The 10569-nt window shown below is 57.6% G+C and overlaps 1 protein-coding gene across 1 annotated transcript; it reads right to left on the reverse strand.

Moving 5' to 3' along the window:
* Positions 1–4515: 4515 nt before the first annotated feature.
* KCNF1 (potassium voltage-gated channel modifier subfamily F member 1) lies at positions 4516–7960 on the reverse strand. The gene has a single exon (XM_008529897.2). It carries the CDS (start codon positions 6284–6286, stop codon positions 4802–4804), a length of 1485 nt encoding a protein of 494 aa, XP_008528119.1. The 5' UTR covers positions 6287–7960; the 3' UTR covers positions 4516–4801.
* Between the last annotated feature and the right edge of the window lie 2609 nt (positions 7961–10569).

The following is a 10569-nucleotide window of genomic DNA, read 5'->3' on the forward strand; positions in this document are numbered from 1 at the left end:
GCCAGGCAGCAGGCTGGAGTCCCACACTGACCTCCCTTTAGCTGTGTGACCGCAGCAATTCATTGTGACTCCCAGGATGGCACAGGTGCGCTCACACCTGTCTGGTCAGTTATCGAGAGAGGGAAATAAAGTTGTGATTACAGCTGGCTCTGAGTCCGGCTGGCTGACGGCGATAGCCTCCAAAACAACGAAATCACAGAGCACAGCGTCTCCTAATTCTTCTTCTTGTTTTTTTCCCTTTTGGAAACCCACAGCATGCCTGCAGCTACGCCTTATGCCGCCACAAGTGCAGAGAAGCATCTTGCGGGAGCTTCCACCTCAGGCTCTGGGGATGGCTGAAATCGCTTTCAAATCGGCTGCCAAACGCGTTCCCACGGACGCGGTGCTCAGAGCTGCCTCCTCACAGCGGCAAGGTGGGAGGCCTCTCTGCAAACACCTGTCCCTCGTCTCCCGGGAGATGTCAGGAGACTGGGGAGACATTTAATTATCCTCCTGGGAGGAGGGGGGGAGGCCTAGGTCTGGCTGGGGCTGGAGACAAGCAGGCGGCCCCTTCCCAGCCTGTGTGAGGGGGAGGCATGGCTCCACCTTGACAGCCTTCCCTACGCTGGCCTGTCATCTGCCGAAACTGCCCCGTTAGTGGGGCCCCTTCAAATCAGGCAGTGCGCAACTGCTACCGTAACCCTGGGCAATTGCCGGGACCTCACCGGCCTCTGTCTTGTTTCCTCAGGGAGCACATGTGAAGTAATTCCCGGTCTTGGCCTTTTCACGGATTTTTCTCCCATTTTCTAGGTATTTCATTTCATTGTTGCATGTGGTACCTCCAGACCCCAGATGGCAGGTTGTAAGCTCCAGACACCTCCTACAATCGCCAAGATGGATCCTGAACTCCGCGTGGACCGAGCATCTGGTCCAAAGCTGCTTGGCCAAGGAAATGTTTTCCTTCTCTTCCCTTAAAAACAGCACCACAGAACTAGTCCCTCTGCAGTGATGCCTTCCAGAGCGAGCAGACGAGGCCGTCCTGCACTTAGCAGGAAGCTCAAGGACAGACACCAGTGAGGTCCACGGGACGCTGAGTTCTGATGGAGGCCAGAAGAGGGGCGTGATCTGGCTCCGGGTAAGCGTGGGCTGCAGGCCCTGGGCACAGCTCCTACCTCTGCCACCAAGCAGCAGCACAGCCACCAGCCTGTTGCTTCTGCTCTCTGGGCCTCAGTTTCCCCATCTGTAAAGCTGAGGATAGCTAGTTCACTTCAGGATTTGTTTACACACACAGTCTTGCACTCACAATTCTCTATTTTCAAAATGGCATTCATTGTATGTTTCCGACTTCATGAGAAGTAGAACAAGGGGACCCCTCGATCTGGCTGTGACCTTCAGGACTTTAGATAACCCCCCCTCACTCAACGGCACAGGATTTGGAGCCACAGTTTTCCCGTCAGTACTATTGGAGGTGTGGGCACCAGGTGATGCCTACTTTCCTTTTAACTTGGATATTCTGCGATTCCAATAGAAATTAACTAGTCACAAGAAGTTTGTCAGAATCACCCAAGTCAGTGGGCAGTGGTCCCCAGCATGGGGGAGAGTTGATAAGACGAGAGTTCTGGAAAGGCGGGAAAGCAACCAGCTTCCAGAGCAGGAGCCAGGACTCAAAGAACCTGATACAGGGGTCGGGTTCCAGGTAGGAAAGAAAGGAGGGGAGCTGCGCCCCCCAAGGATGCTGAGGGGACACAGGTCTTGCCCTCTCTGGGGTGGGCCCCACACTCCTGTGTCTGCTCGCGCTTCTCCTGGCGCTGGCGGTGTGGCCCGGGGCTGGCACACTTTTATTGGAAAGGGCAAGTTAATAACTATGTGAGTCTCTGCGGTCCATGTGGTCACCCACAGATACTCACCTGTGCCCTCGTAGCCTGAGAGCAGCAGGGACCATCCGAGAAATGGACGTGGCTCCATTCCAATAACACTTTATTTACAGACACTGAAATCTGAATTTCAGGTAGCTTTCATGTGTCATAAAATGTTATTCTTCTTTCGATTTGTAAAACTATTTTAAAATGTAAAACCCATTCTGAGCTCATGGGCTGTGCAAACACAGGTGGCAGGCCTCGGCTTGCCAGCTCCTGCTCTAACTTCTTCTTACTCAAAGTGTGCCCCATGGACCAGCAACATCAGCCTCATCTGGGAGCCTGTTGGAAAAGCAGAATTTCAGGGGCCCACCCGGATCTACTGATTCTAAGTCTGCGTTTAATAAGATCACTAGACGAATTGTGCACTTTAAAATTAAAAAAAATACCAATGCCTGGGTGTCACCCCAGGATTCTAATGTCATAGGTGTGTGTGCAGCCTGGTCACCAGGGTTTTGTAAAGCTCCTAGGTGATTCCAATGTGCCCCAGAAAGATTTCACAGGGAGAGAGGGCTGCCCTTCCGCCCGGCTCCCAAAGCCTCCCAGTCACTCCTCCAAGACAAAGTATGTCACTGAAAACGATTATTTGTCACACTCCAAGCTCCTCTGGGAACAGAACCCTGTCTAATCCTTATTCCTGAAGGAGCTCAGACAAACGACATAACCTCTCGGGACTCAGTCTCCTCCTTACAGGGGATGAGACTGGCTCCGAGATGCCTTTGTAGCTGTAAAGATGCTCTCCCCACACTGTGGGGTGAGTGGCAGCGAGAACTCTGCCCCGACCCTGTGTGAGTGGCAGCGAGGGCTCTGCCCTGACCTCATGTGAGTGGCAGCAAGGGATCTGCCCTGACCTCGTGTGAGTGGCAGCGAGGGCTCTGCCCTGACCCCGGGTTGGTGGCAGCAAGGGATCTGCCCTGACCCCAGGTGAGTGGCAGCAAGGGTGCCTCCTGGCCTCTCTCCAACTGCTGACCTTCTTCCCTGGTGAGGACTCAGAGCCCTCAGGCCGGTACAGGCTGGGCTTCAGAGGGCCCTTAGGGCACAGGAGGAAGAGAGGCAACCCAGCATTCAGCAGGCCCTGCTGGGCCCCTGGCACTCACAGGCCACCACCCCACACGACAATCCCCTCTCCCCACCCTTCTCCTCCCTCCCACTAAGCCCCACAGCCTTACCGCCTCCCTCTGCCTTTGTGGTCACCTGACCCAGCATTTCCCGGACACACGTGTGAAGGAGGGGTGCACAACACTGGCTCCGGGCCTCACCCCACAGGGCCGGCCTCCCCTCCACGGCTCCTACAGCATGACAGCCTCCCACCCCCGGAGTCCTCAACATGGCATGTCCGCAGCCCTAGGCTCCCAAATCCTGGAAGGGCCCTGAGAACCCATCCCTCTTTATACATTTGGGAAAACCAGGCCCAGAGAAGGGGAAAGACCTTCCCAGGATGGTGAGGTCTGGGGACCCCCTTCCCTAGCCCCCACCATGCTCCTTCCTCTGCACCTGCTGCCTCAGCTGAGGAAAGGAGAGCTCTGAGGTCCATGGAAGGTGGAAAGCCAGAGAGAGGGGACCAACTCTGTGCCAAGGGGTCTGCCTTCGACTAAGATAATGTGACACTGTCCTGCCCCCACCCTCCTCCATCTGTATGCCAGCCTGGCCCAGTGGAGGCCAGAGTGGGCAGCTGTGCAACTTACCACCCTCCCAGGACAGAGGAATAGAAATAGCTGCCATTTGCTGAGCAGCTACTATGTGCCAGGCACTGTGCTAAGCAACATAATTCTCTGAGCTAATTCTTATATCCCCACTTAATAAATGATCAGAGAGGTTAATCAACAGGCCTAAGGTCTCACAGTAAGGGAGTGGTGGAAGAGAGACAGTAGAGAAAAGTGTTCAAGCTAGACGCCATCTCAGAGATCCCTTCCTCATCCCTGGGCTTCAAGCCTGAGTCCGTCTCTGTTCCCCTGGGGCTCGCAGACAGGCTGGCAGTGGGCCACCTGGGCATGCTCAGTTTTGTCCATTCAGCTGATACCTCAGAGGGACTGGTTCTAGAAGGAAGGACGAGCTGGAGGGCAGGCATGTCCGCCCTGCAGAAACTCAACACCCCTCCTGGTCAGCTGACCCTCCCCTCGTGAGCCGGAGCACGCCTCTGTCCCAAGGCCACCTGACACCAGAGAGAACGCAAGCACTTTGGGATCATCAGACCCGGGGCTGAATCCCTGCTCTGTGTGACCTTGGGCCTCAGTTTCTTCATCTGTAAAACGGGATATCTATCTAGCAGGGTTACTGGAAGGAATGGAAGGGAGTTGAGAAAAGGACCTCACACGGGTGGTAAATACATGGTAACCGCGCTGCTTGGCGTTCCCAGCTCGGTGAACTCTTCCCTGCCTGGGAGCAAGCTTTTCCTCAGAAGGAAACAGAAGGAAGGAGTCGCCAGCACAGAGCCTCCTGGAATGTGACAAGGCTCCTTGGCACTGAACCCTGTGTATGAGCCCTTCTTTAATAAGCTCTCAACTAAAAATAGGCCCCCCGGGCTGCACACCTACCTCCTGGCCTGGCCCAGGGGCGTGCCTGAGCCACGTCTAGCGGAGGGACAGCCAGCCTGTGACAGAACCTACAACACAGGCGGGCGCACAGAGCAGGAGGCTTTATTGAAGGAGATACAGAACCAGGCAAGGGCTCCTGCCACCAGCCAGACCACGGCCTCCAGCACACCATGCTGCCAGTGACTCCTGCACACCACCCCCCTCCCCCCGGCTCCTGGACAGCCAGCAACACAAAGGGGTCTTACCCAGCCTCGTCAGAGGTGCCCAAGAGAGCCTTCAGAGTTCTGTCCTGGGCAGTCCCTGACAGGCCTGTCACACCTGTCCATCCCTCCGTCTACCAGCCCAGTCCTTCTGCGCCCGGGATGGGCCTCGTCACTTGCAACTCTGGAGCCGGGTCCTATGGTGCTTCTCCTCTGTCAGGAGGGGGATGAAGGTGTCGCTGTGGGAGATCTTCAGCCGGCTGCTCCAGCTCGGCCCCTCCTTCCCGGGGGCCTCTGGTGAGAGGTTGTCCAGGTCATTGCGGGAGCCCCCCGCCTTGCCCTCGACTGCACTGCTGGAGTTGAGCTCCATCAGCTCCAGCTCGTGCTTGGCTGCGGTCTCCAGGACTCGCTGCTTGTTGTAGTACCTGACAAAGTTGTTGATGATGGGGTGGATGGGCAGGGCAATGGCAATGACCCCACACAAGAAGCTGATGGCTGCGTTTAGCTTGCCCAAGGTGGTCTTGGGGTAGATATCACCATAGCCGACGGTCGTCATGGTGATGATGGCCCACCAGAAGGACTGGGGGATGCTCTTAAACAGGGTCTCGGGGTGGCTCTGCTCCATGGTGTATCCCAGGGCCGAGAAGACAAAGATGCCCACGGCCAGGTACATGAGCAGCAGCCCCAGCTCCTTGAAGCTGCGCTTGAGAGCGTAGGTGAGGGTCTGTAGGCCCGAGGAGTGGCGCGCCAGCTTGAAGATGCGGGCGATGCGCATGATCCGCAGAGCCTGCACGGCCTGCTGCACGTTGGTCAGCTCCATCATGCGGGCGCCCAGGTGCGTGAGCGTGAGGCTCACGTAGAAGGGGAGGATGGCCAGCACGTCCACGATGTTCATGAAGGACAGGGCGAAGTGCAGCTTGTTGGGCGAGGAGAAGAGGCGCAGCAGGTACTCCAGCGTGAACCAGCCGATGCACGCCGTCTCCACGTTCTCCAGCGTTGGGTGCTCCACGCGGTTGCCCTCGGCGTCCAGCACCTGCAACTCGGGGATGGTGCCCATGCACATGACCACCGACGAGATGAGGATGAGCAGAAAGGACAGCACGGCCACCACCCTCGCCGGGCACGACGACTCGGGCTTCTCCAGGAACTTCCAGACGCACTTCTGGCAGCGGCGCCAGCGGCCCTCGGCCGTGTCCACACCCAGGTCGTCCAGGATGAGCTGCACGCGGCGCGCGATCTCCTCCAGCTCCTCGCGCTTCTCGCTCAGGTGGCTCTTGCAGCAGTCGTCCAGGAACTTGAGGTCCACTTTCCAGAAGTCCATCTCGTTCTTGAAGCAGATGGGGCAGATGCCCTTCTTCATGTGGACCTCCCCAAAATAGTACACCTCAATGACACACTTAAACGCGTCGGGGTCCCTGTCGAAGTAGAACTCGCGCTTCCCCGGGTCGTAGTCGTCGCACAGGGAGAAGATGGTGTCGTAGCCCCCCGCCAAGCAGTTGATGAGCTCCGCCAGCCGGGTCTCGGGGTACCGGCTGAGGAGGTCTCCGTACAGCACCTGCCGCACGCCCCCCACGTTGACGACGATCTCGATGTCGTCGCCGGCCCGGGAGCCCCGGCTGTCCGGCTCCGGGAGGCTGCGCTCCCCGGCTCCGTCCATTCTCCCGGCGTGTGCCCTCGCAGCCTCGGCTCCGCGCTCCGCCGCCCGGGGTCCGGCGGGTCCCACCGGTGCGCGGCCCTCGGGGAAGCCCGGCTGGCGCCCCTCTGCCTGGAAGGACGGTCACAGTGGGCAGTAGCCGGCTGAGGCGCGCCGCGGGGGAGGCATGCACCCGGCGGCGGGGCTCGGAGCGGGCATCCGGGCGCCCGGGCGCGCCGGCGGGGAGCTCTCGCGGCTACGGGCCTCGCCCGGGACACTCACCCCGGCTCCCGGGCGGCGCGATCCTCCGCTTCGGCTCGGCTTCCTGCAGGAGCGGGGTCCCCTCGTGGGCGGCGGGCACGGTCCTCCGCCCGGGGCGCGCAGGCGGCCGTGGGCCGGTCCGGGAGCCGCGCGGGTCCCCGCGTGCTCCCCTCGCGCGGGCCGTGTCCCGGAGCTGCCGGACCCTCGCAGCCCGCCGAGGTGTGCGGAGAGCGAACTTGGGCTTGCTTTGCCCGAGCCGTTTCTAAACACAATAGGAATTCCAGCCTGACGTCAAGAGCTTTTCAAACTGTACCCTCTTCTGGTGAAATTCTGCAAGGCACGCGCGGCAGCTGCAGGGGAACCGGTTAACCCTTGGGCAGACGGGCCCAGCTGCTGCGCCGGCCGCCGGGCGCGACCTCCTGGCCCTCATGGCGCCGCGGTCACCCCGGGGCCGGGACCCCGGGCTTTAAGGCGGCCAGCCGGCTTTGGGCTGGAAAGTTTCTCTCTCTCCGCCGTGTCGAGAAGATCAGCGGTGAAAGAACACGGCTGCCTGTTGCTCCGGCGGAAAACGTGTCCAAAAAAGCCCTTCAGAGGCTGCTCCTGCGCCCACGGTCCCCACCGTGTCTCAGGCTTGCGCCGGCCCCGCCTGGTCCTCGGAGGTTTCCTGCGTCTCCCTAAAGCTGCCCCGCTGTGCGCGCGCTGCTTCACCCTCACCGGATCACTGCACGACGAGGACATCTGGCTCAGCCCCTTGGAGGAAAGAAGGGACCTGCCCAAGGTCACACGGTGAAGCGGGAGTAGAGCCCAGCTTGGCCTCCTCTAAATCCAGAGCTTTCCCTCTGTCTCCACTGACTGACCCACGCTGCTTAGTGCGTTGAAATTCTGCCTTGAAGTCCTTGCTGTCCACTGCTTCCCCTTTCTCTGCAGTCCAACACCACCACTACTAGCTTCCAGAGCCCTCGGGCCCCCACTCTGTCGCCAAGGCCAGTCTGTCCTTCCTGCACCAGGTCCCATACCCTCCCCTCTCTTCCAGCATTGTGGCCATGGCTGTCTTTCAGCGGCCCACACGCCTGAACCATCGCAACAGCTTCCATCGTCTCTGGCAGTATTATCATCACTGCAAATTATTGAGCATCTTCTGTGGCCTGGAGACTGTGTTAAAAAGGAGATTCTAGAGAGAGGGATGACTAGGCAGAGCACAGAGGGTTTTCAGGGCAGTGAACATACTCCCTATGACACTGTGGGTACATGAATCCACATGTCCAATGGTGGGTACCGGTCATTACACATTTGTCCAAACCCACAGGGTGTGCAACACCGAGAGTGACCACCACCGCAAACTATGGACCTTGGGTAATGAGGATGTGTCCTGTCGGTTCATGGATTATAACAAACGTCCCCCTCTGGTGGCGGATATTGACTACAGGGGAGGCTAAGTGTGCGGGGGAGGGAGGTGGTATGTGGGAACTCTCTGTACTTTCTGTTCAACTTTGCTGTGAACCTAAAATTGCTCCAAAAAAATAGTCTATTAAAAATATATTCTGTAGGCTGGGTCTTTTTTAACTTAGGGTTCTATCCATTAATGGATTGTGAAATCAGTTTGCTGGGTCACTGATAGTACTTTTTTTTCTTTAGTGAGGGAGTGTAAGACTGAATATATTAGAATACGTCACACAAAGTTAAGTATCGTTTGGTGAAACTTCTTTTTGCAAATTTTATTTCATTTCCATTTAAAATCAACCTATGACATTTGCTACAGAGTAAGAGGTTGAGATTCAGAAGGGTCGAGGAATAGTAACATTTATTATAAGTGTACCACGAGCCAAACGCTGTCTGAGAGCTTTGCGCTTTTCTCTTTAATCCCCGCAGCATCTCTCTGAGGAAACAAGATGCCAGGTAACCTGCCAAGATTTCTCAGGCAGCAAGTGGCGAAGTCGAGGTCTGAGCCCCCCAAGTCTGCTCAGGCCTGCACGCTTCGGCTCCCGTTGTCCTGGTAGCTCAGCTGGTGGTGTGCAGCTGGGATTTGCCCCAAGGCCTGCCTGGCTTAAGGCCTATGCTTCTCTCCAATGTAGTGAGCACGCCACCTCCCACACACCCCACGTTCATCCTCCAATCCTTATTCTCCTTTCTTCCCTTCCCAGGTGTCTTCAGCTGCTCCCTAGTACCTGCAGGGTTAAGTGCAAATTGCATCTTAGTCTAAGCTTCATGGGCTTGAAAACACCCCTTCATTCAATCATTTATTCAAATGTTTATTGAGCTCCAATGGCAAGCACACACACACCCCACCCGGGGTGTGGAGGTGGGGTCCACGCCCTCGTGGAGAATGTATTTTTTGTAACTGATAATTTCAGTTTGCAGTGGTCGGCTAACAGAGGTGCGTGCCGGGAGTGGTGGTTCCTGAATTTCCCTACAGGCCAGGTGCCAAGGGTGGCCATCTGCCTGGAAGAGGGAGGGGCTGCGTCTGCTTAGAAGTGCCGGTCTTGGGGCTGGCCTGGTGGCACAGTGGTTAAGTACACATGTTCCATTTTGGTGGCCCAGGGTTCGCCAGTTCGGATCCCAGGTGCAGACATGGCACCGCTTGGCAAGCGGTAGGCATCCCACATATAAAGTGGAGGAAGATGGGCACGGATGTTAGCTCAGGGCCAGTCTTCCTCAGCAAAAAGAGGAGGAATGGCAGCAGTTAGCTCAGAGCTAATCTTCCTCAAAAAGAAAAAAAGAAGTGCCAGTCTGCTTGGCTTAGGTGTGCATTTGGGGTGTGTGACAGCACCTCTGCAGGCAAGTGGAGCCCCTCCCCAAGCCACTCCTCAGTCCAAGGTGCTGTGGGAGCCAGGAGTTCACGGATACCTCACCAGCCCAGCAGCGCTGGAGATATGGGTCTCCGGAAAAGTGGATGCGGAGCTGAGCCTCGAGATCTGAGGCCCTCGCCTGGTTGGCCTGCCTCCCTCGGAGAGGGCAGCCTGTGCAGAGGAAGGCGCGGGGTTGGGGGCGGGTGGGTAGGCCCTGAGACTGACGGGTGAAGCTGGAAACAGACCCCACAGAGCCGAGCAGGCCCTGGGAGGAATCCGGACTGTGAGACAAGTTTTCAGACCTTGGGCAACCCCTCAATAGTTGGTTGGTTGTGCAGTCAACTTACTAAGTATTAACCAGCATTTTTACTGAGATAGTAGAGAATAGAAAACATCAGACACGGTGAAAATAAAGATGGCTTAAAGCTCGTCATAGTAGCGCGAGGCTGACTTGGGTCCAGCACATCCATTCAGCAAATCCCAAACCCTGCAGGGGAGACAGTTGATGCCGCGCAGAAGTGAGAGAGGAGGGGGCAGCAGATGCAAAAGACAGCGGAGAAAATGTCCGCAAACAGCCCACAGCAGAGCAGGTGCCCACTGACAACAGGGGCGCGAGACACTGGGGGGAGGCGGGGAAGGTATTTGCAGCTGGAGGGCTGGGTACAAGAAGAGGGCAGGGAGGAAGACATCTGCTGGAGGCACCAACCAGCCGGGAGCCAGAAGGCGAGGAGGGAAGATGCAAGGCAGGCCCGGGAGTCCTGCTGTGTGAGGAGCGGCCCCAGCAGGACCGAGAGAGAGGAGCAGAAGGCTGGCACACCCCCGCCTCTCCAAACCTGCCTGCCCCGTGCCCCAGCCTCCTCGACTCCCCTCAAGCCCTCACAAGCCTCAGAGCTCAGCTAGGGACACACCCGAGCCCAGAATGCCCTCCCCTTGGTCCTCCCAGGAACCCCTCCACTCACCTGGCCAGAGCGGGACGCGCAGGTCAGACCTGCTCTCTCTCCTCACCAGTGCTCTCCCACACCTGGACTACCTTGTCTGCTATGGGGTGAATTGTGTACCCCCCCATGGTTCTTATGTTGAAGCCTAAACCCCAATATGATTGTATTTGGAGATGGGCCCTATGCGGCGATAATTAAGGTGAAATGAAGTGAGGCCCTCATCTAACGCAATTAGTGTCCTTATAAGAAGAGACCCCAGAGCTCTCTCTGCACGCACTCACAGAGGAGAGGCCACGTGGGGGCACGGCAGGGGCGTGGCCAT

Source organism: Equus przewalskii, chromosome 14 (assembly GCF_037783145.1).
Source record: "Equus przewalskii isolate Varuska chromosome 14, EquPr2, whole genome shotgun sequence".
In the NCBI taxonomy this organism is placed as follows: domain Eukaryota; kingdom Metazoa; phylum Chordata; class Mammalia; order Perissodactyla; family Equidae; genus Equus; species Equus przewalskii.

Excerpts from the sequence above, each read along its gene's own strand:
- KCNF1 (XM_008529897.2), bottom strand. The coding sequence starts at position 6,286 with ATGGACGGAGCCGGGGAGCGCAGCCTCCCGGAGCCGGACAGCCGGGGC.